The sequence below is a fragment of the Podarcis vaucheri genome (genome assembly GCF_965113315.1).
Source record: "Podarcis vaucheri genome assembly, chromosome: 2".
NCBI lineage: Eukaryota > Metazoa > Chordata > Lepidosauria > Squamata > Lacertidae > Podarcis > Podarcis vaucheri.
The window spans coordinates 24,260,903-24,288,542 of NC_138760.1; the positions used below are offsets into that span (position 1 = coordinate 24,260,903).

Below are 27,640 nucleotides of genomic sequence, written 5' to 3' on the forward strand. Positions count from 1 at the left end.
AGTACTGGAACGGGTTACTTCTGGGTTTCGGCAGTTGCGCATGCGCAGATGCGCTAAATCGCGCTTTGCACATGCACAGAAGCACCGAATCGCAACCCATGTGCACACAGATGCGCCGCTGCGGGTTGCAAACACTGCAGATTGCGAACGTGGATCCTGCACGGATCCCGTTCGCAACCCGAGCATCCACTGTATTTTATATTTTAGTTTTCAACTGTATGCCCGCAAACATTGGGTTGCATCTATTGAAATCTAAATGCAAGTGCACCGATGAGCACGTTCTGTTAACTGCATTCTTGTGCAAACTCTTCTGCTAGGACTTGGAAGAATGTGGAAGTGCAGCCAATATGCCTGCAACTGCATGTCTGTTAGAGGAAAGCAATAGCTGGAGTGCACTTTCCCCCTTAAAATGTTTGCAAGCAGTGTCTCTGAGATCTGAAGCCTTGGGCCAGCAAACGTCGCTTTCCAGCATTTGTCTTCCAGCCACTGGGGTTATCGTTTTGCAGTGTGCAACTGTACGTGACCCAGCTATTTATTTGGGCTTGATCTGCCCTAGACAAGGTGTTTATAAAATAACCAAAACAAAATAAATCCAGACGGGAGGAAAAACAGCAAAGGATTTTGTGCAAATGGATGTACTTGGATTTCACATAACTTTTTAGTGCGGTACTTGCTAGTGTGGTGTAGTGGTTAAGAGCGGTAGTCTTGCAATCTGGGGAACCGGGTTCGCGTCTCCGCTCCTCCACATGCAGCTGCTGGGTGACCTTGGGCCAGTCACACTTCTCTGAAGTCTCTCAGCCCCACTCACCTCACAGAGTGTTTGTTGTGGGGGAGGAAGGGAAAGGAGAATGTTAGTTTGTTGTGGGGGAGGAAGGGAAAGGAGAATTTTAGCCTCTTTGAGACTCCTGAAGGGGAGTGAAAGGCGGGATATCAAATCCAAACCCCCCTTCTTCTTCTTCTTCTTCTACTAAGGCAAAAGTCTGAAGTGAAGAAGCTTTCTGCTTGCAGGAGGACATCTTTAGATACAATCTATTGGTACATTTTAAATTTAAAAACTTCATGAGACCAAACTGACCAGTCAGTCTTAAGTTCCTTGCAACTTGAGTAATATCAACGCATTCCAAAAAAAATCTGACAAGAGTGATTGGATATTAGATTGTTAATGATACTTTGGAAACCCCTGTTACTGGCTCTATATGCACTGCTAACTAGTTAATGTCCAAGAGTCAGAAATCCTATTTATTTAAATACTCTTTATTATTGTACTTGTAGACCACTCTTCAGTGTATGTCACAAGGTGGATTTGAAAAATGTGACAAAGCAAATACATTTTACAAAAAATGCACAGTAAAACCACAAAACAGTGTTATGGGATGGTGGGATTTCTCTTAAGCAGGGGAAACCCTAGTGCAGGCTATTACTTTGAACTAGAGATGTCTCTTGTAACAACTTTGAGAGTCCAAATGAGCTAGTTTAATATGGGTATAACAAATTAATCATTTGTGTAACAATAAACAGCTGGAAGAGCCAGGGACAAATTGGTTACTGCAATAAATTTAGGTAGGTAGCCATGTTGGTCTGACGCAGTCAAAATAAATTAAAAAATTGCCCAGTAGCACTTTAGAGACCAACTAAGTTTGTTCTGGGTATAAGCTTTCATGTGCATGCACACGAAAGCTTATACCCAGAACAAACTTAGTTGGTCTCTAAGGTGCTACTGGACAATGCAATAAATTTACTTGTTTGTTAGCGCTCTTCATTCAAAGATCTCAAGGTGGTTCATACCAATGTAAGCTTTTCTTTCCGTGTCTTCCGTATTACGGATCAACAGAACACACACAACAATGTGCCAACTGTGTCCTCTAACTCCACTCTCATGTTCTTATAGTTCTTTTTTTCCATTGGAGTACGCCGTATGAACACCAGTCAGAATCTTTTATCCACCCATCAAAAAACAAACAATGAAGAGAGAAGGCCCCCCAAAAAATATATTTATTTGCCTTTGGGTTAAAAATTTACAAACAACATTTAAAGTAGGGTTAGCTCTTAAGATAAGACACATCTAGGATTACATTTCTCACAGGTGTCCAGTTTGCAGCAATGTGTACTTTGAAATAAAAGTTTCAACTTGTTCTCCCTGCAACATTTTCATCGCCCTCCAGTGAATGCTGCCGCAGTTCTCAGGTTTGCCTTGGGACTGAGTCAGTTCCTCTCTGATGTAATCCAGCCAAATATCTTCAAAGGAAGAAAAAGAAAAAAGGCTAGTTAATATTGTGATAATGGAAATGCCCCCATGGGCCCAAAACTTAGCAACACATGATCCTATGTATGTTCCACCATTGGGGTATATGTGTGGAGTGGGTTTTTTTGCAAAATCTGGGACTAAAAACTTAGCAGTTGCTATAGTACTTACAATAGCACCTTTTTAAAGATTATTTACTCTGCATCAAAGATGAGAAAAGTGGTTCCAGCAGAAGTGGTGGGTTTCGATTTACGTTATGGTGTATGTTGAACAAGGGTCGCGGGTGGCGCTGTGGGTTAAACCACAGAGCCTAGGACTTGCCAATCAGAAGGTCCGTGGTTCGAATCCCCACGACGGGATGAGCTCCTGTTGCTCGGTCCCTGCTCCTGCCAACCTAGCAGTTCACCAGTGCAAGTAGATAAATAGGTACCACTCCGGCGGGAAGGTAAACAGCATTTCCGTGCACTGCTCTGGTTCACCAGAAGCGGCTTAGTCATGCTGGCCACATGACCCGGAAGCTGTACGCCGGCTCCCTCGGCCAATAAAGCGAGACGAGCGCCGCAACCTCAGAGTCGGTCACAACTGGACCTAATGGTCAGGGGTCCCTTTACCTTTATATGTTGAACAATGCAGACATTGATGATGAGCAACCTTTGGGCCAAGTCCAGAGTAAAATAACTTGTGCACAACTTTAAAAAAAAAATCCCTTTCCTGTACATTGGATAGCTCTGGCTACCACAGGCTTATGGCCAGCCCCCAGCTTAGCCAGATGCTTAATTCTGGGGATTTGAGGGGTGGTGTGGGGATTTTATCTGAGGGACGTTGCTATTTGAGCTGCCTGCTTATTTAGCTGCCAACTTCATCCTTATTACCATCATCTCTGACCACTGGTCCTGTTCGCTAGGGATGATGGGAATTGTAGTCCCGAACATCTGGAGGGCCGGAGTTTGCCTATGCCTGCTTATTATGATTCTGGCCTAAGTAGGTTCTCAAGATGACACGCAATAAAATCCAGTTTTTTGCGTGCGTGTGTTTAAATTTAATCAAAATGCAGATGGAAGGAAGAGAAGATCTCTGGTTATACCCACAACACTTGAATAAATAAAACTTCTTACCGGGGTCTGTGGCACCGAATTCTCTCAAGGCACGTTCATAATATTCTCGGATATTGGACATTTTACAGGATTCCTTGGAGGCAGAAAAAAAAGGGGGGGATAACTAAGGATGCTGAGCCAAAGGTTACAGCTGTTAAATATACTTGCCAAGTACATAAAACAGTGTGTTGCTATTTAGTCCTTCAGCCGATGAATTGAAAGGGCACAGGAATAAGAGCAGAAGCTGTGACAGGCTTGGGCAATAAAGTATTAAGAAGCTTTCCCCTCTCACATGGCACTTTTCCTGCCTCACCACCCAAACCCATAGCCTTAAATGCTTCCCCTCCTATTCCTTCTCCACTACCCCACCACACCCCCTGGAGCTCCCTGACAGTGGCGTAGCGTGGGTTGTCAGCACCCGGGGCAAGGCAAGTAATTTGCGCCCCCTAACCCGTGGATTTTGCGCCCCCTAACCCGTGGAGCGCGCCCCCCAGATGTTGCGCCAGGTGCGGCCCCCCCCTGCACCCCCACGCTACGCCACTGAGTGCCACGCTTAGCCTTTGTGGCCAGGAGCCATCGCGAGCATATTTTAAAGAGGTCTAGAAAGGGAGAACCCCCCTCTCTTTTCCCAGCCCCCACCCTCGAAGATGATGGTGGCGGTGAATTAAATTTGTATACCGCCCTTCATCCATATATCTCAGGGCGCTTCACAGCATAAACATGGCCGTTCACATCCTGCACCGGGTCTTTCCGCGCTCCCCACGATGCCCGCCGGCTACCGAGGAGAGACCCCAGACCCGGGCTTTGCGCAGGGGGGTGTCTATTCCCTCTGTGCGCCAGGTGCCTCCAGTGAGGCTGAAGGGCAGAGGGATGGGTGCTCCTGACAGATTTGGATTTTTATGACTTTTTTGTATTAGGCTTCTGCATTCTGGCCATCTTTTAGCGCAGTGTTTCTCAACTGGGGGCCATATGGCTCCCTGGGCCCTCCCCCCAGGATATTCCAAGGGGGCCACAGATGAAAATCGTGTAAATGGGGCGGGTACGGCACGAGACTGGGGGGGGGGCAGAGAGAGAAGTGAGAAGTGAAGAAAACAGAAGTGACCTAGAGAAATAAACAAGAAAAAGACGTTGCTGTTTCTTTGCAAGAAGTGCTGCTAGAGCTGCAGAATGAAGTAGCAGCCAGAGTAACTTTCAGTCAAGAAAAACACCGTTTTTGGATAAAGTGTACAATATCTTTAAAGTTTCCACAGCTTTGGGATAAAGCAAAATTGTTTTAGTGGCATTTCCTACGTCTTACTTAGTAGAAGGAGGTTTCTACCTGGCCTGAGCAGTCTGAAGGGCGGGGGGGGGGGGCAGCAGAGCGTAGAGGAGAGGGTCCCTGCCTAACCCCTTTCCCACCAGCCATTATCCAACTCAATATTATTCCAGGCTGAGCCTGCTTCTCTCAGCCCCGGGAAGCCATGAGTCAAGAGAGAGCCGGAAAGCCAGCGCTGAGAGCCGGAGCCAGCGGCGCCCCCTTCTGCCGGGAGACCCTCGCCCGCCCGCCGGCTTCCTCTCGGAGGGTTTAGGCGCAGCGAGGCCCCTTGGAGCTCTCCTCCCTCCCAGTCGGCAGAAGCAGCTGCCGCCTGTGGCTGGGCTGAGGGGATGGCGTCGGCGTCGGGGTGCGGAGACTGCCCGTGCCCGGCCAGGCGTCGGTGGCGGCGTCGGCGCTGCTGCAGCGGCTGCTCCTCCTGCGAGCAGTGAGTGGAGCGCAGCTGCAGCGGCGGCGGGGGGCGTGCGCGCGCTAGGGGCGCAAGGCTGGCGGTGGTGGTGGCGGGGAGCCCGGCGGAGGAAGGAACTTGTCCCTTCCCTCTGGACTCGCGCCCCCCCAGATGTTGCGCCCGGTGCGGCCGGCACCCCTGGCACCCCCCACGCTACGCCACTGCTCCCTGAAAACTATCCATAAAACACACATACAGTGGTACCTCGGGTTAAGTACTTAATCCGTTCTGGAGGTCCGTTCTTAACCTGAAACTGAAGCACCACTTTAGCTAATGGGGACTCCTGTTGCCACCGCGCCCCCAGAGCACAATTTCTGTTCTCATCCTGAAGCAAAGTTCTTAACCTGGGTTAGTGGAGTCTGTAACCTGAAGCGTATGTAACCTGAAGCGTATGTAACCTGAGGTACCACTGTATTCCTATCCAACCAGATACAACCATGGGCAGCAACTAACGTGAAAGTTAAAAACATTCAGAAAGCACACAGAGGAGGCTGTTTTATTCTAAGACAGAACGCAAGTCAATCCAGCTCAGAACTGGCTGGCAGTGGCTCTTCAAAGTTTGGGAAGCTTTTAAAGGTTCAATGTTTTGCTATGTCTTTATTATATACGCTGGAAGCCGCCCAGAGAGGCTGGGGCAACCCAGTCAGATGGGCAGGGTACAATGATGATGATGATGATGATGATGATGATGATGATGATGCTAGACTACCAAATAGGCAGAGTAGGCACTGATCTATGGGCCCCACACCTTTTAGCGCCCCTGCAACAATGTATCAAAATTGGTTTATTAAAATTGTTGGTTGGTAAAATTAAAATAAAAAATGTACTAGGCATCCACAACGTATAATCTGACACTGTGGAGCTATGACCTTTAACCCAAACAAACAAAAAAAGTATTAAAAAATAAGCAACATCTCTAGCTGTTTAGGGCTTTCAGAAAACAACACAACATTTTGAGTCATGTCAGGAAACGGAATAGCAACGATGCACTTGATATAGGTCAAATCCTTTAAAGAAGTTTCCAGATGTTTTCTAAAAAGGCACCTTATAGTGGTCCAATCCCAACATATTCCAGCATATTAACCACTGCTCCCTTTAGAAAATTCACAGTGGCACATGCCTCTAATGATACAGAACATCCTAAAACTAAGTTTGCCCTAAGTTACGTTACTCACTTGCTCCTTTTCAATCTGAATCATCTTCTTGAAGAACTCAAGGGAAAACGGACGGCTTTCATGCAAACTAGGACATAAAAGATGGTGTGTGAGGGATTCAGTTTTTAAAAAACCACCAGAGAAAGCAGAATAAATAAATAATTGTATTTCTGTATACAGTGGTGCCTCGCAAGATGAAAAGAATCCGTTCTGTGATTCTCTTCGTCTAGTGCGGGGGTCGGCAACCTGCGGCTCCAGAGCCGCATGCGGCTCTTTAAAGCCTTTGCTGCGGCTCCGGGGCAGTGGCGAGGGGAGGAGGCGAGGGGAGGGCGTGAGGGAAGGAAGCGAGGGCGCAAGGGAAGGAGGCGAGGGGCGGGGCCGAGGGGAGGGCGCGAGGGAAGGAGGCGAGGGGCAGGGCCGAGGGGAGGGCGCGAGGGAAGGAGGCGAGGGCGCAAGGGAAGGAGGCGAGGGGCGGGGTCGAGGGGAGGGCGCGAGGGAAGGAGGCGAGGGGCGGGGTCGAGGGGAGGGCGCGAGGGAAGGAGGCGAGGGGCGGGGTCGAGGGGAGGGCGCGAGGGAAGGAGGCGAGGGGCGGGCGTGAGGGAAGGAGGCGAGGGGCGGGGTCGAGGGGAGGGCGCGAGGGAAGGAGGCGAGGGGAGGGCGCAAGGGGAGGAGGAGGCGGAGGAGTTAGTTGCCTGAAGCCACTGTTCAAAACTGGTCACTGTTTTGAAGGGGAGTGAAGAACACACACTCAAAAAAAGGTAACTTGTTAATTTAATGTTTATTATGTTTACTGATTTGTGCTTTGTGACTGTTTGAGGTGGGGTTTTTTTCTTGGGAGGCTGGGCGGCGCGAAGAGAGGGAGGCTTGTGGTAGCGTCGGGGCTTGTCTCTAGCAAAGTAAGTCCTCGCTATTTGGTCACATGCGCAGCAGTGTGGCTTCGGAGCTCCAACACTTGCTTTGCCGGCTGCTTTCAAAAGTGTCGGAATCAGCTGTGCTGTTGCTGGGTAACCGGATCGTCCCAGCAGCCATCTTATCTGCCCATGTGGTCTTCTGAGGCGGCCGCCATCTTACTATAGGAAATTCCACGTGGGAGTTAGTTGCCTGAAGCCCCTTTTTAAACTTAAGCAGGGGGAAGTTTGGTGAATTGTTTTCCTTAACGTTATGCAACAGCTTATTGCTGGTCTTTGTCGTCCCGCCTTTGTAAGCAGGCTGCATTGAAAGGGGGCATATACACTGGTCACTGTTTTGAAGGGGAGTGAAGAACACACACTCAAAAAAAGGAAACTTGTTAATTTAATGTTTATTTATATGAGGAGGAGTAATTCTGAGGGGTCAAACAAAGAAATAATAAAAAGTGTCAAAAAATGTATTTTTATAATGACGAATGCCTCATTATTATATATTATTTACATCAGGCACTGATTATGATTTATGGTACACTGGGGCCCTGATTAATTTTCTATGGCATTTTGGGGCATTGGTTATTGGGCATAGCAAGTTGTGGTCGCGTGGAATTTGTGCTTTGTGACCTTTTGAAGTGGGTTTTTTTTCTTGGGAGGCTGGGCGGCGCGAAGAGAGGGATTATTTTTATAATGACGAGGATGACATTGGGCCCTCATTATTAATTATTATTTACATCAGGCACTGATTATGATTTATGGTTCACTGGGGCCCTGGTTAATTTTCTTTGGCATTTTGTGGCATTGATTATGCAGTCGCGGTCGCGTGGAATTCCACGTAGAGTTAGTTGCCTGAAGCCCCTTTTTAGTTGCTTGAAGCAGGGGAAAGTTTGGTGAAAGTTTGGTGAATTGCTGCCCAGGAGTGTGGTGGAGTCTCCTACTTTGGAGGTCTTTAAGCAGAGGCTTGACAACCATATCTCAGGAGTGCTCTGATGGTGTTTCCTGCTTGGCAGGGGGTTGGACTCGAGGGCCCTTGTGGTCTCTTCCACATATGTATGTGAGCAGGTCTTCTCCAACATGAACTATATTAAAAACAAACACCGATCACGCCTCACAGATGACAGCTTGCAAGCCTGTGTGAAAATGAAGGTGACGTCTTACAGCCCTGATGTGCAGATACTGAGCACTGAGGTTCAGGAGCAAAAGTCCCATTAACCTGGTTACCTGGTTGTAAATTAAATATTTTAATTAGCTATTAATTTGTCCTTTTTTCTTGAGATTGACAGCTGACTGCACGATCCTGTATATATAGCATTAAGGCCAGAAACAATATATGCAGTGTTATATTTGTTTTAAATGTTGCAATGTTTTTGCGGCTCCCAGTTGTTGTTGTTTTTTTCGGAAACGGGTCCAAGCGGCTCTTTTTGTCTTAAAGGTTGCAGACCCCTGGTCTAGCGGTTTTTTTGTCTTGCGAAGCAAGCCCACTGACAGATTAGTGGATTAGCGCTATTAGCGGCTTATCAGCTGATTGGATCAGCTGATAAGCGGCTTAGCGGCTTAGAAAAGGGGGGGAGGGGAAAAAACCAGCAGGAACTTGTCTTGCGAAGCAAGCCCATAGGAGATTCGTTTTGCGAAGCACCTCCAAAACGGAAAACTCTTTCGTCTAGCGAGTTTTCCGTCTTGCGAGGCATTCGTCTTGCGGGGCACCACTGTATATGTGTGTGTGTTTCAGAAGGAGTTCTTCTAACCTGGTAAAGACTTTCTTTGCTTTCTTATAGCCACCAGCCCTGTACGCCCATTCAATATACTTTTCCTTCATGGTTACCGAGTCAGCAGGCAGCGTGGCAAGCAAAGATCTCTGCAAGTTAAAACATAAAAAGAACCTGAGCACATTCAGAGAAGACCTGTGAAGCTCTTAAGCACATGTCATGGACTATGAGGAGCCGCCATATCTTGATCCGAAGTGGGATATTTCAACCCAGAGAGCTAAGGATTCAGAGCAGGACTGGTGTACACAGATGGAATAATTCTGAGTACATCTGAGTACATCTTGTAGTTTTGAGACTGTCCTTTCCAAATCAATATACAGTCATACCTTGGTTTTCGATCAGCTTAGTTCTTGAACGTTTTAGATCCCGAATGCCACAAACCCAGAAATGACTGTTCTGGTTTGTGAACTATTTTTGGAAGCCGAACATCCGACGGGGCTTCTGACTGGCTGCAGGAGCTTCCTGCAGCCAATCAGAAGCTGTGCTTTGGTTTCTGAACGTTTTGGAAGTCGAAAGGACTTCCGAAACGTTCGAAAACCGAAAACTCAACAGCTGGCAGCTTGGCCTCAGGATCTTGCACTCAGCAGAAGCCACGTGGCATGTTTGACTTCCGAGGCGTGTTCGAAAACCGAAATATTCGTCAACGGAGACGTTCGAAAACTGAGGTACCACTGTATTTAGAAATGGAGATTGTGTCTGAATGCATTCATACACACATTTATATCTGGGGTGCTTTCAATGGATGTGCACCCCCCCCCATTTGAGTATTACTGTCTCCAGTCATTCCCCTCCTTCTCCCCCTTTCTTGCACCGCCCTCCTGCTTTGCTTCCACTTCTCTATTGTCAGAGACAACTCACATCTTCAGCAAAGGCTTTCCCCAAGTATGGCAGCCAGATCGGACACTGTCTTCCCTCGCCAAAGCCCTTGAGTCCAACTTAGTCTGGCTCCTGTACTCTACAAGGCTGTCTTGGGATCACATAATTTCTTTGACCTGCAGATTACCAAGCACAGTGCTGGTTCTAAAATTAATGCTAACATGATAATGTTGCTAGTAAAACTATTCCCATCTGCTTTCCTGAATAGTTCTACCCACGCTGAGCTGTTGTTGTTTTCAAATAGGATATGTAATACCTGATAGAGCGCTTCCGTTTCAGGAGTGCTATTGACATTCTCGCTCCATTCTGTACATAGAATCCATAACGGCAAGCTGTCCTAGTGGTAGGAAGAGAGAAAAATTAATTTTAGGCCATGGAAATACTGGGCATGATATGTTGGATGTGAGGCACACACATAGGAGCCAGACCCAGCATTTGAGGCTATGTGACAGCTATGAAACATATTTTTTAAAGCCACCAGAAAGCCCAGCGTGGGCTAGGAGATTAGGATGGCAGCAGAATTAATGCACTTATCTTCTTATTGGAGGGGTCTGGGCATATCAAGCACCTGGAACCCCTTGCTGCAGAGGATAATATCAATGGGGACGATAATAGGTGATACCTTTGTTCTAATTACAGGTGTTTAGGCAAGTAACTTAGCCCTTAACTTAAGCATTACAAGCAAGGGGTGTGTGGCACACCATCTTAGTAACTCTGGGGTGTCCCCATAGTCATGTGCCTTTCCCCAAGTTGCAGCTGCTGCCCACCCCCGTGGAGTGCAACTTATACAAATTACTTATTATTATTATTATTATTATTATTATTATTATTATTATTATTATTATTATGCTGCCTATCTGACTGGGTGGCTTCCAACAAATTAAAACACATCAAACATTAAAAACATACAGGGCTGCCTTCAGATGTCTTCTAGAAGCCAGATAGTTGTTTACTTCCTTGACATCTGATGGGAGGGCGCCACCACCGAGAAGGCCCTCTGCCTGATTCCCTTTAACTTCACTTCTCACAGTGAGGGAACTGCCAGAAGGCCTTTCGAGCTGGATCTCAGTGTCTGGGCTGAATGATAGGGGTGGAGACACTCCTTCAAGTATACAGGGCCAAAGCCCTTTAGAGCTTCAAAGGTCAGTACCAACACTTTGAATTGTGCTTGGAAACGTACTGGGAGCCAATGTGGTCTCAGCGGTCGCTCCCAGTCACCAGTCTGGCAGTGGCATTCTAGATTAGTTTTAGTTTCCGAGTCACCTTCAAAGGTAGCCCCCCAGAGAGTGCATTGCAGTACTCTAAGCAGAAAGGCATGCATACAAGACACCCTCCCACCATGGCTGAGGAAACCCATAGTCTAGCATCATTCCAAAGGCATTCTGGGGGGGGGGGACACTAAATGGAAGGTCCAGAGAATTTGCGCCCGTCCACTGGGGGATATAGGAAGCCCTGAACACATATTTTTTAGATGTCCCTTTTATGATGAGGCATGTAGAGAAACCATTGACCCCCCTGCTGGTGAGGCTTGCTGACCTCCCGGTAAAGCAAAATTTCGATCTTCTCCTGTTAGGCAAAGACCACAAGATGACCCGGATTGTAGCCAGATTCTGCGCACAGATCTGTAGGCGCAGACCATCCCCCAATTCAATCTAGTTTGTTAAAATTCCCAAACCCGGATCCACGGGCGACTTTGGGTCATTTCTCTAAGGTAGTCTATTTTGAAGTTTTTATGAGTTTACATGCCTATCGCACTTTTAAACTTAAAATCCATTGTTGTATATTGTTTTAAATGTTTGTTTTGCTATTGGGATGGTAGTTCCCTTTCTGTTTCTCAAGCTGGTCTCTGACCGTAATAAATTTCATCACTAAATGGAAGGAGCAAATGAGAAGAGCTGTTGCCCCTGCCTTCACAGTAAACATCCCTGAACACCATCTGTCCCCAAGATGAGGGGAACATTTCCCACCCACCCACCCAAGATCACCCACCCAGAACACATGCCCCCCCCAAAAAAAATGCAAGTGGGTCATAAGGAAAGGGTTAAAATGGGTGTGATGTGATTGGCCAGTGAGAATGCAAGGGGGGAATAAAAGTTAGAGTGGGAGTTTTTGAAAGTCAGTTGAGGTTTGGGAGTTGAGAGTTGAGGTTTGGGAGTTGAAGAAGGAAGAGGGAGGTTTAGGTGTGGGTTGGTAGAGTTGTATTGTGAGAGAGTGAGAGGAATTGTTAGGTGGAGTCAGATAGTTGGAATAATCAGTTTGGAGTTGTTAGGAACTAAGATTAAGAAACTGTCAAGGAAAACTAACTGAAACCATAAGCTTGTTCCTGCATTTAAAAATAAACTTGATTATTTGTTTATGTTAACAACTGACTGGACTCCGTGAGTCCCCGTGAGATACAGGGTGGTGGCAGCAGAAAAAGCAATCGCAGTGGCGGCACAAGGTCAATAGACCGTCAAACGTCCGGGGGCCCTGTGTGTGATCGCCACACTGCCCCTCCACCATGAGGCGTGCAAACAGCGATCCTTTCATTCCAGAGGCTTGTCGCTTACCTTTGCCTTAACTGCTCTAAATGCTTCCTGGAAACAAGGGCCTACACCATCTGTGTTCAGCTGGAGTAGCAACTTCAGCCGCATCTCCCACATTTCTACCAAGTGGCTGAATCGTCTCGTTGCCGCTGCTGCCACCTCTTCAGCCTTTTCTCGGAGGTCGAGCCCCAGTAAGAGCTGGAGCTGACGAGATGCAGATCAAAGAGAAAACGGAAGCCTTTATTGAGAAATGTGTCCCAAGACCCAAAGTCAAGTCTTCTTGTTTCATGCGGTGTGGTGCTTTTTTATATACCGTATTTTTCGCTCTATAACACGCACCCCACCATAACACGCACGTAGTTTTTAGAGGAGGAAAATCCGTAGGCATGCCACCCGTAGGCATTTCCTCCATAACACGCACAGACATTTCCCCTTACTTTCTAGGAGGAAAAAAGTGAGTGTTATGGTGCAAAAAATACGGTATTTAAAAAAAGACCCAGCAAGAGCCATATACATCCTTACCCATTGCTGATAGAGAGAAGCTGGCAGCAACTGTAATTCATGAGCTCGGCTGCAAACACTTGATATCCTTTCCAACCTCTAAAAAAACAAGGAGAGATAAGGAAAAAAGAATGAGCTTCCCCGCCACACAGACTAGCCTCCACAAAAACAAAAGTAAACTTCTGAAATTGCCTGCAGGAATACTTAAAGCATTTACCTTCTGCTTTAACTCTTCACTGTTTGTCTTCCGGTTATATCTTTCCAAGCAAAAAGCGACGTAACGTTCCCACATGGCCTCTGGAGGATTAAAAATGTTTCTCTTAATAAAAATGGCAGTCACTCCTTCTGAACGAAAACAACCACAACACTGCTTTTCCAAGACCCGCTAAAGAAAAATTCAACTCCTAAGCAAAAGCTATCAAACCAACAGTTTAAAGGGGGGGTGGAACCACCTATTCACAAGATTTGCTACAAGTTTCTTTCCTCCTTCAGTATCTTTATTTAGAAATTTTATAAGCCACTTGATCAAAGAGCTCACTGAGCAGTGCACGAATAAAATCGTAGATAAAACACAGCTAAAATCCACACGGTACAGACACCATATAAACCTCAAAGCAGCTCTGGTGCTTTCTCCTACTTCTCTGAGTCAGCTGGGGATGAAAACGTACAAAATCCTACACTCTTGGAGCACATCATGAGTGAAAAGTGGATTACAGGACACCAGAAAGAAGACACGCATATGCTGCCCACCTCACGGTTCTTTTCCGTCACCAAAGCAACACAACCGAAAGTGGGCGGTATTGTCCTTTGAATATGATTTCTGAGGCGTTTTATGGGAGGCCTCTGGGAAGGTTTTGCATGAAATAAACCCTTGCTAACTAGGCTAGCTGGGTTCACTCAGCTGTTCCCTCCTCCATGCAAATTGCACAATGTGCGTTAAGTCCCTGAGGTGAAGCGGTTAGTGGCGTAAGGCCCGCAAACCCTTGTGCTACATGAAGGAACAAGGAGGGCCCTGCTGCCTCCCAACGCTGACACTCTGGCCGCCTTCTCAAATTCGGCAGAGGTGGCCATGAAACGGTTTTGGACCATACCACTTCAGACTGCAGGCAAAGGTTCTGAGGAAAAATCACTCTCTCGTGAGCAGCAGTACACTCCCAAGCATGAGATATGCCGGATTAAGCTTAGCCTGGAAGCTTGCTCCTTGAAATCTAAATTTCTACGTGGAGGGATTTTATTTGAGGCCCAGGAAGGTGCTGAATGGGGGAACATTCAGTCATGCAAGTCTCTACCTGCAGTCTTGAGGTGGTCAAATCCAGACATGGCTTTATCACCTCATCTGCTGTTAGAACTAGACCAACAAGCCTACAGTTCACCTTAAAGCCTACAGCTTAATTACTATTTCTGGAGGACATAAATCACCACTGTTATCGTGTAAAGGGAAAGGTAAAGGACCCCTGGATGGTTAAGTCCAGTCAAAGGTGACTATGGGGTTGCGGCACTCGTCTCGCTTTTCAAGCTGTGGGTACTGGCATTTGTCTGCAGTCAGGTTTCCAGGTCATGTGGCCAGCATGACTAAACTGCTTCTGGCGCAATGGAACACCGTGACGCAAACAAGAACGAACAGAAACGCCATTTACCTTCCCACCACAGCAGTACCTATTTATCTACTTGCACTGGTGTGCTTTCAAACTGCTTGGTTGGCAAGACCTGGGACAGAGCAACAGGAGATGACCCGGTCGCGGGGATTTGAACCGCCAACCTTCTGATCAGCGAAGCCCAAGAGGCTCAGTGGTTGAGACCACAGCGCCACCCACGTCGTGAAACCTGATTAACAATTGCAAACGGATGAGAAGAACAAATGGACAAGCACTAGGAAAGCTTGCTGCCTCTCTTGCATTTCCAGATGGGTGTTTAAGCGTGGGAAGGAGGCTCATCGCGCATGGAAATTCTTCGCAGCATCTGCATGACATCATTGGCAAAAACAAAAGTATTGCCTTCCCGTTTTCATTCAAATATACCCCTTTCAGGGGAAATCTGAACACTTAAAAATTAAAAAATAACCACACACATATTGAGCTCTTCAAGTCCATCAGTTCATAGTTAATTTGGGAATCATGACTACATACATCTTCAAAGCTCTACCGCAAGAACTGGAAGTATCGTTTATGTTTTAGAGATTTTATACTTTATAAATGCTGGTATATATATTAGAGGCACAAGTTCTAACCTGTGGGAAGGGAGGCGACTGCTTCATCAAACACCATGCAACACCGTTCTTCTTTTAGGGCTGCTTCCTGTGCTTTTGACTGTTTGGACCGATGTTCTGTTGTGGGCAAGGAGTCCTTCTCCAGCTCCTGCCGTGCTATGTAGTCCCACATAAGAGGATCGTTGGCGTATTCTGCCTGCAGGCTAAGAGGAAAACTATCATGCTATTGTTCCATGCGCTACCCTCTTCTTAGGAGGGAGCACATTAAGAGTGCTTTGCTCTACAAGCAGGCAGCTATATCACAACAGTGACATTTTATTTATCCTGAGATACTCTCGGCACCAATTCAGGTGAAGCCACATCAGACATGCCGGAGTCTGCCAAGTCATAGTGTGGTCTACACACACTAAAGAACAGAATGGGGATGAGGTGGTAGACTGAAAGTGAGAACATAAAACCTGAATGCTTTCCATGTTAAACAAAATAATACTTCTAGCACAGTGGCTTCCAAAATTTTCTTTCCCAAAGACCACTTGGAAATTGCTGAAGGTCTTGGCAGACCACTTAATGATTTTTCTACCTGTTGTAGCAATTGCAATGCGCTGCGATAGATGATCTTTGATATATGTTTTAAAAAATTGTATTTTTACAGACACGCTGCAGACCACCTGAATGGACGACACTAATAGTGCTCTAGTTCTCCATACCCACCCCAAACTTACTTTTCCAGAATTTCCTTTTGAAGGTCTTGTGTAAAATCAAAAAGTTTTGCAATTGACAGCAGTGACAGAAGAAACTCGGCACCTAGAATGGAGTGAGACAGACAGACGGTAATTAGGGAGGGTCCAGAACCTCATAAACAGTCTCTCTTAAGCCAGAAAATATTTTATATGTACTCTATAACAAGAGGATTAATTAAAAAAAATGAATAAAACCGTAAGAACTCTCTTGCTTAAAATGCATCTCTTTAATGTGGAGTGTCAAATTTTGCTGCAAAGCTTGGATTGACTTGTATGTGAACTTGCCTACGCAATTCATGAATGCTCAGTACAGCAGCTGGGACAGATCAGTCTGTAGATCACGAGGCTCTTAACCTCAGGGTCATGGGTTCCGGGCCCCACATTGGGCAAAAGATTCCTGCATTGCAGGGGGTCAGACTAGATGACCCTCAGAGTCCCTTTCAACTCTTGTGATTCTATGCAGGTAATACCAGGTCAGAGACAACTGGCCCATCAACACTAGCATCCTGAGAGCAGCCAAATCCAGATGCTACAAGAAAGCTGAACAACTCATCCTACATACTAGTAAATATATTTCTTAAAAAGCTAGGTGCCACTTTTGAATTTTAAATCAGTCCCAAAATTCATAAAACCATTTGAAACAATAAACAACAGTGAAAACATCCACATACAGTGGTACCTCGGGTTACATACGCTTCAGGTTACATACGCTTCAGGTTACAGACTCTGCTAACCCACAAATAGTACCTCGGGTTAAGAACTTTGCTTCAGGATGAGAACAGAAATTGTGCTCTGGCAGTGCGGCGGCAGCAGGAGGCCCCATTAGCTAAAGTGGTGCTTCAGGTTAAGAACAGTTTCAGGTTAAGTACGGACCTCCGGAACGAATTAAGTACTTAACCCGAGGTACCACTGTAGTTGATTTAATTTCAGAAACCTCCGCAGCCAGAACCAAACCAGAACTCAGTTATCAACACTTGTGGAAAGTTAGGGTGAGCAGAGAGGTCGTTTAACTGTCTGTGAAAGCACCCCTTTGTCAGTAACACCTTCAGGGTTGTAGCCACCCCAAAATCATTCTGTTAGAATGGGTGCCGCAATATTCAACCCCAGCCAAACAAACTTCAGTCACCAGTGGCCTATATTTATTTTTAAAAACCTAAGGCAAGTTGCTGGGACACAGGTGGCACTGTGGGTTAAAGCACTGAGCCTAGGACTTGCCGATCAGAAGGTCGGCGGTTCGAATCCCCGCGACGGGGTGAGCTCCCGTTGCTCGGTCCCTGCTCCTGCCAACCTAGCAGTTCGAAAGCACGTCAAAGTGCAAGTAGATAAATAGGTACCGTTCTGGCAGGAAGGTAAACGGCATTTCCGTGCGCTGCTCTGGTTCGCCAGAAGTGGCTTAGTCATGCTAGCCACATGTACTGGAAGCTGTACGCTGGCTCCCTTGGCCGATAAAGCGAGATGAGTGCCGCAACCCCAGAGTCGGTCACGACTGGACCTAATGGTCAGAGGTCACTTTACCTTTACCTAAGGCAGGTTGCTACTTAAAACACACACACACACGAGAAACACAACATGGAGTTACCTTTGATTTTCTGAACAGCATTTCTGTAGACAACTCGGGCCATTGCACCATTAAGTATTTCCTCAGAATAGCTGAATTCACCCTAAAATTGCAAGCAAAAGACAAGCTTTCATGTCCTAGACCCTTTTCATATTAAAAAAACAATTCATGGCACATGACCAACACTTTTTCCTCCACAGAGTTGCAACCGGGACCGCACTGCACATATGAGCCACTGCACTGTCAGAGAAATGCTCCACATATATTGATAGGTGGACATTCCCCAATATTGAAAAAGCAACAATAGTGTGGCCTCTGGTTAGCTTTGTTGGCACATATTTTCCATAAGCAATGAGGGTAGGGGAGGAGGAAAGGCACAGCAGGTCACAAAAAACTTGCAGCTTGTCAACGTCTTCCAGAAGCAACACGATACACTTTGGTGGGCAGGGTCAGGAAAGGGCAAGATGGAATAATTTAGCTTTTTCCTACCCACCCCAAGCCATTTGGATGGGGTGGGCTACATGTTCAACAGAATACATAAATTAAAAAGGAACTTGGCAAAGAACCTTTCACAAGAGGTGTGTGGTCTCTGAAAGAGTGCAGTCACTCGACAAAACACAATCCGGTGTTCGCCTTGCTGTACAAGTTACTAGAACTGTTCCACAGCACATGTCCCAAGTTGATGACTCGCCACTATTACAGGAGCACAGAAACATTGCTCCATGGGAGAAAGCTGCGCCAGCAATGATCTTCGAGTCATGCAGACTCTGTGCTGCACTTAAAGGACAAGCACAAGACCAACTAAGGGATAGCTGTTTTTGCTTCGGATGTCTCAAATGGACACATAGCACAGGAAAGTACAGTGGACGCTCGGGTTGCGAACGTGATCTGTGAGGGATGCACATTCGCAAGCCGCAGTGTTCGCAACCCGCAGCTGTGCACACATGGGTTGCGATTTGGCGCTTCTGCGCATAGCGTGATTTACTGCTTCTGCGCACGTGCAACCACTGAAACCTAGAAGTAACCCGTTCCAGTACTTCTGGGTTTCGGCGGTCCGTAACCTCAAAAAATGCAACCTAAGGCGCCTGTTAACCCGAAGTATGACTGTACTGTATAAGCATGTCGTAATTTATTGTATTGCAAACACTTCAAATGATACAACATAACTGTCTAAATCAGAGGCGGGAAAACATTTTCCAGATTAAGGATCCCCATACCCTCCTGGGCCACGTTTTGGGGGATGCTCACCAGTGATGGGAAGGGGGCCAGAAGCAGGCGCAAAGTGAGTACAGCAACTGTTGTGACACTTTACCGTACAAAGTTAAGTGCATCCCAGTCGTCAGGGCCGGATTTAGGTTTGATGAGACCCTAAGCTACTGAAGGTAATGGGGCCCTTTATATATCCAGCTGTCCTTTGTCAACAACAAATTGTTGCTGTTTTTTGGGTTGAATATATGCTATATGGTAATTTATGGACCTAATAGGTATCTAAAGCCATTTGCACGTAACAAAATATGTATATCAAAGTAATTGTTGAACTGAAATACAATTAAGAAGAAGTATATTAATAGTGAAATACAATTAAGAAGAAGTATATTGGGGGGGTACAGAAGTACTGTTTTGGGGGGACAGGAGACAGGCGGGTGTGGAGGACTTCCAGGTCCTGAATGGGGTAACTGTGCCCCTGAAGGACCAGGTGTGCAGCCTGGGAGTCATTTTGGACTCACAGCTGTCCATGGAGGCACAGGTCAAATCTGTATCCAGGGCAGCTGTCTACCAGCTCCATCTGGTACGCAGGCTGAGACCCTACCTGCCCGCGGACTGTCTCGCCAGAGTGGTGCATGCTCTAATTATCTCTCGCTTGGACTACTGCAATGTGGGGCTACCTTTGAAGGTGACCCGGAAACTACAACTAATCCAGAATGCGGCAGCTAGACTGGTGACTGGGACCGGCCGCCGAGACCATATAACACCGGTCTTGAAAGAACTACACTGGCTCCTAGTACGTTTCCGAGCAAAATTGGTGCTGACCTTTAAAGCCCTAAACGGCCTTGGTCCAGTATACCTGAAGGATCGTCTCCACCCCCATCGTTCTGCCCGGACACTGAGGTCCAGCGCTGAGGGCCTTCTTGGCAGTTCCCTCGCTGCAAGAAGCCAAGTTACAGGGAACCAGGCAGAGGGCCTTCTCGGTAGTGGCACCCGCCCTGTGGAACGCCCTCTCACCAGATGTCAAAGAGAAAAATAACTACCAAACTTTTAGAAGACATCTGAAGGCAGCCCTGTTTAGGGAAGCTTTTAATGTTTAATAGGTTATTGTATTTTAGTGTTTTGTTGGAAGCCACCCAGAGCGGCTGGGGAAACCCAGCCAGATGGGCGGGGTATAAATAATATATTATTATTATTATTATTATTATTATTATTATTATTAGGCAAGAGAATGGGGCTCTAAGCTATAGCTTGTTTTGCTTATATATAAATCCGGCAGTGCCAGTCACACAACGCTCACAGGTTTCCACAAACACACACCCATCTCCTCCCAAGGAAGAAAGAGGCGTCTTCATAGTTCAAGGACTTATTTCAGCCAAGCAAAAGCACTTGAGAAGGGTGTAGAGACAGGCTGAAGAGGAGCGTGGCCTGGGGACAGGAGATGTAGCCTGGAAAAAAATCCAAAGAGCTCAGCAGACAGGTCTAGATTTTCCCCACCTCTGACCCAAGGGGAATTGTTTCTGGCACAGGCAGAAATTTTCCGTGACTAAGGACATCTCAATTCTTACCAGGTCCATCTTTGCTTGCTCAAATTCTTTCTTCTCTGTCCTTTGCTTTTCGGCATTCATGAGCTCCATCCTGAAATACTACAGAAACAAAGAAAGGCAAAGAGGGGGAAATGAGGTGGCAAAGGCTTCAAACGCCAGTGGAGAAGGATTCCTTGTTACTACTGTGGTTTATAGTGGTGCTGATGTAAAACGTAACTGGAGTAAAATCAGGAATAGGAAATCAGCCATTTTGGGGCGTGCTCCCAATTAACCATGATTAAGGGACTCCCAGCATTATGACTACTACTAAAAAAAAAAAATTAGCTGTCTTCTTCTTCATAAACTTTGCATTCGTTGTTCTTTTGACTTTCCCCTCACTACTGGTTCTTGAAACTGTTGAAGACTTTGCCCGGTTAAGCGCTTCACCAGAAACTGACGCTGTGATTGTGGGTGGACCAGGATAAACATGGCTGTTTCACAACAACAGAGGCTACTATTGACACATAAAAATAATGACGACAGTGGAGATCAAGTTGGCATGTTAAAATTTTAGAGAGAAAATTTAAAGCTCCCTTGGACTTTTGATGATTTTAACAACAAAAGCAATACTAAACTGCATCACTTTCAGGCTACAAAGATAAAACACGAAGGACTTCACAAGAACTACTGCATATCTTACTTTCCCACCCATGGTAAAGACAATTACTAATACATCTGAAGTTTTTCCTGGCAGACACACTCTGACTCAATGCCTACCGTATTTAACTATAGCTTTGAGAATGAAAGAAGGGCATCATACTATTAGCTCAAAAGTTATACATATATAAAAAAGCAACAGTATGTCCAGCTAGACTCACCTGGCCCATTCATTACAGGCACTAAATGAAACCATTTCTCTTCAACCAGGCCTTTGACTGATTAGCATTATATGGCTTTTTAAATGTGTCTGTGGGAGCGGGGTTATTGGTTTGTTTTGCTTTCATTTTATTATGCATTTTGTGTTTTCATTTTGTATTTTTCTGTTGTGAACAGCCCCTGTGATCTTTGGAGGAAGGGAGGTATACAACTACTACAACTATAAAAAAGAATAATTTGCCAGTGAGGATGGAAAACCGGAATGGCGTTCTGTTCTTCAGTTCAACAAACCAGCAGTCAATCAACAAGCAGATCTTAGCTGAAACGAGCTAGTTAAACATTTGCAGTGGCGAAGGGGGGGAGCATCAGAATCACATATTACCTCTTGATACAGTTTGGGACATTCTGGATGGAAACGCAAGGCACGAAGGAACAACTGCCGGGCACTTTCAGATGACAGGCGGTCCTCCATTTCCCATTTTGCAGCCATGATCCAGAGAGCTACAACAGAGAGTGAGAGAGAGATGCATGGTCCTGTTTAAGGCAGCCACTGCAAAACCAGCTGACAACCAAGAAGTCATTCCGAGTAATGGTTCTTATGTCTTGTTCTGCTAGCCTCGCCTTCCCCAACCTGGTACCTTCCAGATACTGCTAGACTACACCTCTCATCATCCCTGGGCATTGGCCACACTGGTTGGAGCTGATGGGATCTGGAGGCCAACATATGGAGGACACGACATTGGGGAAGGTTGCTCTGGTATACCAACATAACCTGTTCCATCAGCTTAAATGAGCCAGATCAGGCAAGCGAATTGTGCCACTGCCAAGATATCCCATCCATCACTCCAAGACTGCCTACCCTACTCACTTCATTTACAAGAGTAAGTACTGTACCTGGTTTGTTGGGATGAAGGGCTAACATGGCTGAAAACACCTTGCCCAGCTGTATTTTCCTGTTCTATTAGGAAACAGAAAGCATCATATCACTGTCTTATATTGTGTACCTTTTCAAGTGAAACAGATACACCTTCATTACAGAGGACTTTGATACTGTTTGGTTTGCCATCTTACTGTGAAATATATCTGGATCTGCACAGCAGGCAACTTACAGTTTTTAGTACCTGCAGTGATCCATGCAACGGTCACCTCCAGGCTTGACTACTGTAATTTGCTCTACGTGGGGCTGCCCTTGAAGCTGTCCCAGAAACTCCAGCGGGTGCAGAATGCTGCAGCGAGGCTCCTCACAGGGTCTCTGCCATGGGAGCATATTCACCCAGTGCTTTTCCAGCTGCACTGGCTCCCGATGGAGTACAGGGTCAGATTTAAGGTGCTGCTTTTGACCTTTAAAGCCCTTCACGGCCTAGGACCCTCGTACCTATGGGACTGCCTCTCCCGGTATGCCCCACAGAGAGACTCAAGGTCCATAAATAGCAACACCCTAGTGGTCCCGGGCCCTAAGGAAGTTAGATTAGCTTCAACCAGAGCCAGGGCCTTTTCAACACTGGCTCTGGCCTGGTGGAACGCTCTGCCTCATGAGACCAGGGCCCTGCAGGATCTGATTTCTTTCCGCAGGGCCTGTAAGACAGAGTTGTTCCGCCTGGCCTTTGGCTTGGAGCCAATTTGATTCCCTCCCCCTCTTTCTTTTTTCTTTTCCTTTCTCCTCCTGCGATGAGGCTACATTTTTATATTTTAATGTTTCAATATTTTAATGTTGTATTTTAATTTTGTTTTAAGTTGTATTCATTCAACTTGTTTTTATTATTGCTTGCTAGCCACACTGAGCCCAGCCTTGGCTAGGGAGGGCGGGGTATAAATAAAAATTATTATTATTATTACTATTATTATTCCCCATAACAAAAGCTTGGGGTGGTCAGGCAGAATAACAAAGCTCAAACAGCACCAAGACTGTGAATATTTATTTAGTATTTATTTATTTATCACGAATTCTGGCTGTTGTAAACTCTGTCATGCATACTCATATATAAGAGACAGAGACTAACTCACAGTCCTCCGATAGTACTGGCAGGTAAAAATATCAAAAGTAAGTCCAATCATTCCAACAAGTCCATTCATTTCAACAAGGTTCTTCCAAATTATCACAATGCAAAGACCACATCCCATAGCTCCCTTGAAAGGAGGTTCAACTGCTTATCGGCTCACAGCTGAAATGAGGAAATTACACTCCAATACTCACCCATTTCTTGCAAAAGGCAACATGAGACAACCACAGCTGAAGATCATCCTATGGAAGTGAAACAAAAAGGAGGGTACGGGTAAGCTAAGAACACAACAAGTACCATTAATCCAGAATTGTTATCCTTTTTACAACAATGGCGTAAGTAGCAAGATATGGGAAAGTCAAAGCTTCCACAGCCAGCAATTGAGAAAAGAAACTATGGAATGAAGAAGTGTCTCAACTAGCAGTCAGTGATGGACCTGTCTTTCAGGAGGAGGAAGAACCAGTATTCTAAAACAAGCATTTTAGAAACTAAAAAGGTAAAGGTAAAGGGCCCCTGAGCATTAGGTCCAGTCGTGACAAACTCTGGGGTTGCGGCGCTCATCTCGCTTTACTGGCCGAGGGAGCTGCTGTACAGCTTCCAGGTCATGTGGCCAGCATGACTAAGCCGCTTCTGGCGAACCAGAGCAGCGCACGGAAATGCCGTTTACCTTCCCACCGGAGCGGGACCTATTTATCTACTTGCACTTTGACGTGCTTTCGAACTGCTAGGTTGGCAGGAGCAGGGACCAAGCAATGGGAGCCCACTCCGTCGTGGGGATTTGAACCACCGACCTTCTGATCGGCAGGTCCTAGGCTCTGTGGTTTAACCCACAGCGCCTCCCGCGTCCCTATTTTAGAAACTAGAAAGCTACAAATTGCAACTTGTTTGTTCTTGGCTTACCACTCATGGTTTGTTTGGAGCAAGACAACCCATGAGCCCAGGTTTGAACATAACACTAAGCCAAACTCTGTCACAGCTCCAAGAAAAACAGCAGCAACACCAGGAGAGGAGTGAAACAGCTGCTGTTTTCTAACTATGTCGCTAGCACACCTGCTCATTCATACTTAGCTGCAGTTTGGCTTTAGAATTATGCACAAATAAGGTCAGCATCATGTTACACAAGAGGTTATACAAAATCATCCAAGTGCTATAGAATAAAACAGTCTTACACTCCATTTTGTTGTGGCCCGTTTGAAGACACCATGTATTCTCTGCAGAATGGAGTACTCAATCTCATCTTTCTTGAACGAGTAGCCCGTGCGCTATGGAAAACAATGACCAACTTTACAATCCTTGGTAAATTCCATAAAGACCTATTCAAGTTTTCAGTTACATGCCAACTTACCGCTCTTCTTTTCTTAATCAATTCCAAAAGATTGATTTCATACTGACAGGGGAAGAAAATATTTAGAAGGTCAACAATACTTCAAGGATGATAAAAACTGAGAAATGGCTAGCACAGAAAAAGCCATGCATTTATTGCTTTTTATAGATTTTATATGCTATTATATAATAACAACTGCAATTAAGGCCTGTAATAATGAGGTGAATAAATCAAAAATTATCCGGTGCCCATTCATCCTAGCTACTAAGCATGGAGAAACTCTCCTCCCCACTCAATCAGTGGACTGAATCCTCTTGGATTTTGATGGAACCAAAACATACATTTACCACTTTCTCTCTCTCTCTCTCTCTCTCTCTCTCTCTCTCTCTCTCTCACACACACACACACACACACTCATTTCTCTATGTAGGGTCCAGAAAGACTTCTGTCTATTCTTAAGAGCTGCTGCTAATCAGTGCATAGACCAGGGATGGGGAACCTGTGAACCTCCAGATGTTGGTAGTCCAAACCCCATCAACCTCAGCCAGCATGGCCAATTGTCAGGGATTATGGGACCTGTAGTCCAGCAACATCTGGAGGGTCAATAAGTTATCCACTCATCTGGTGATATAAGGCAGCTTCCCCTGTTTTTAAAAGGCCCTCTCTACATCCTTATAACTGCATTGCAATTAATGTATAGATCTGCTGCAGCAAAATTTAGAACCAAGAGATATACCAGACAGTGCATTTGACAACTAAGCCATGCTTTCTTGCATTATGTTTTCAGTTCACATTTTTAAGAAACACCACAAGATATAACGCTTGTTAACTGAGATAAATATCAAGAGATGAAAGCATACTGAAAATGAATCTTCTTAAGAAACCTACCTGAATGTAACTGATAAAATTCTCCTTATGGAGTGCTCTCCGTTGTATTTTATATTCAAGGGCTAAGGTCTTCTTAATAACCGCCCTGCAGAAATACAAAAGGCAACATCCTTCCATGGTTCCCAATCCACAGAACACACAGGTATCAAAACAAATTGAGGTGTTAACAACTCAATTTCCTCCTTATCGTCCATGTCTGGAGAGGGGCTTTCAGGTTCTAGATAGGTGCCTGGCTGTTAGAATGGGCTGGGTGGGGGGCTGATAAAATCCTGAAAAGATGTTACTGAATATATGGAAAGTAACTGTGTACAGCTGAAACCGCTGGCAGCATTAAGATAAATTCCACAGTGTAAATAAGTTTTGAGGGATGTCACAATGGAAAAGCGACTGGCATAGTTTTTTGTAAAATATGCAGGGATATACAGTGGTGCCCCACAAGACGAATGCCTCGCAAGACGGAAAACTCGCTAGACGAAAGGGTTTTCCGTTTTGGAGGTGCTTCGCAAAACGAATCTCCTATGGGCTTGCTTCGCAAGACGACAATGTCTTGCGAGTTCCTGCGGGGTTTTTTTTCCTTTTCCCCCCTTTTTCTAAGCCGCTTATCAGTTGATCCGATAAGCTGATAAGCCGCTAAAAGCTGCTAAAAGCCGCTAATAGCACTAATCCGCTAATCCGTCAATGGGCTTGCTTCGCAAGACAAAAAAACCGCTAGACGAAGAGAATCACAGAACAGATTCTTTTCGTCTTGCGAGGCACCACTGTAAAATATATATGATGAACCATGAAAAGAGAAGAAGGAAAGTCTTAAGTATGTAAAATGTTTATCTGAACTTGTAAAACAGAAGATTTAATAAAAATCACATTTAAAAAAATAAAAAATAAAAGATGTAATGGCTTGGCTGTGAAATTTAGAACCCAAGAGATATACCAGAATGTGCATTTGAGCACTAAGCAGTGCTTTCCTGGCATTATATTTTCAGTTTGCATTTATGAGAAACAAAATACACAGTTGGGAGCATTGAGATAAATTCCACAGTGTAAATAAGTTTTGATGGATGCAATAATGGAACAACTGAATGGTATAGTTTTTGTAAAAAAAAATACAGGGATGTAAAATATGTAAAATGAACCATGGAAAGAGAAGAAGGGAAGTCATTGATATCTTAAGTATGTTAAATGTTTCTCTGAAATAGTAAAAAATAATAAAAATCATATTTATTTTTTTAAAGAAGATATTATGGCTTGGCTGCTTGCAGGTCTGCCGAGTAAGGTGAACAGCCTGTTCCCTACCAACCTTGAAGGAGTAGGATCAGGGCCGGATTTAGGTTTGATGAGGCCCTAAGCTACTGAAGGTAATGGGGCCCTTTATATGTCCAGCTGTCCTTTGTCAACAAATTGTCACTGATTTTTTTGTGTTGAATGTATGCTACATGGTCATTTATGGACCTAATAGGTATCCAAAGCTATTTGCACGTAACAAAATATGTATTTTATCAAAGTAATTGTTGAACTGAAATAAAATTTAGAAGAAGTATATTAATATATTAATAGTGAAATACAATTAATAAGTACATTAATAGGTAAAGGTAAAGGGACCCCTGACCATTAGGTCCAGTCGTGACCGACTCTGGGGTTGTGGCGCTCATCTCGCTTTATTGGCCAAGGGAGCTTCCGGGTCATGTGGCCAGCATGACTAAGCCGCTTCTGGCGAACCAGAGCAGCGCAGGGAAACGCAGTTTACCTTCCCACCGGAGCCGTACCTATTTATCTACTTGCACTTTGATGTGCTTTCGAACTGCTAGGTTGGCAGGAGCAGGGACTGAGCAACCGGAGCTCACCCATCGCAGGGATTCGAACCGCCAACCTTCTGATCGGCAAGTGCTAGGCTCTGTGGTTTAACCCACAGCGCCACCCGCGTCCCAAGTACATTAATTGTGAAATAATTATTAAGCTCTAACTTAAAATGGTTGGGGGCCCATTACTTCCATCACAGGAGCCTACACAACACAAAACACTGTTGCTGTAGGTTTTATTTGATTTGTTTTTTATCTTACATTTTGTAAACGTACATCCAGGGGTTTTTTTCCCTTTAAATTTTTGGGGGACCCCAAGAGAGTGTGACCCTAAGCTAGAGCTTGTTTAGCTTATACGTAAAACCGACCCACACAAACGAGGTTCCCTTTCCCCACCTTCCTGCTTCCACCCCCAATCCATGGGGTCGTTCCCTCCCTAGATCCCCGGGGATCGCGGAGATCCCGCCTCGCCCAACCTGATCTCTTTGCTGGTGAGGAGCCCGACCCTCCCCAGCTCCTCTAGCTCGGGGATCCGGTCCTCGATGCGCTGCTCGGTCCTCTCCGCCATGACCGGGAAAGGCGACCAGCCTCCGAGCGCCGGTCTCTATCTAGATGCACAGCAGCAGCGAGCAACACATGCCCGCGCCAGGAGAGAGACTCCACTTCCGCTTCCGCCGGGGCGTCGCCGCGTTTCCCTTCCGCG

General features: G+C 45.7%; 1 protein-coding gene and 1 long non-coding RNA gene across 2 annotated transcripts in view; one reads left to right on the top strand and one right to left on the bottom strand.

Moving 5' to 3' along the window:
- The window catches only part of LOC309526684, a 206,108-nt gene extending 191,067 nt beyond the window's left edge, over positions 1 to 15,041 (top strand). Inside the window, exon 5 of the long non-coding RNA XR_014216835.1 lies at positions 14,367 to 15,041. This is a non-coding gene — a long non-coding RNA (uncharacterized lncRNA). The remainder of the gene's footprint in view (positions 1 to 14,366) is intronic.
- Positions 1,975 to 27,601, bottom strand: UTP6 (UTP6 small subunit processome component). The gene is made up of 19 exons (XM_082212545.1): positions 27,414 to 27,601; positions 25,145 to 25,229; positions 24,278 to 24,319; positions 24,102 to 24,194; positions 23,127 to 23,174; positions 21,827 to 21,890; positions 21,315 to 21,433; positions 20,099 to 20,176; positions 17,346 to 17,427; positions 15,749 to 15,830; positions 15,048 to 15,229; positions 13,038 to 13,117; positions 12,842 to 12,919; positions 12,344 to 12,523; positions 10,051 to 10,131; positions 8,898 to 9,007; positions 6,272 to 6,338; positions 3,358 to 3,430; positions 1,975 to 2,235 (listed from the first exon to the last, which is right to left on the bottom strand). Exons 1-19 carry the CDS (start codon positions 27,503 to 27,505, stop codon positions 2,078 to 2,080), a joined length of 1,794 nt encoding a protein of 597 aa, XP_082068671.1. The 5' UTR covers positions 27,506 to 27,601; the 3' UTR covers positions 1,975 to 2,077.
- Between the last annotated feature and the right edge of the window lie 39 nt (positions 27,602 to 27,640).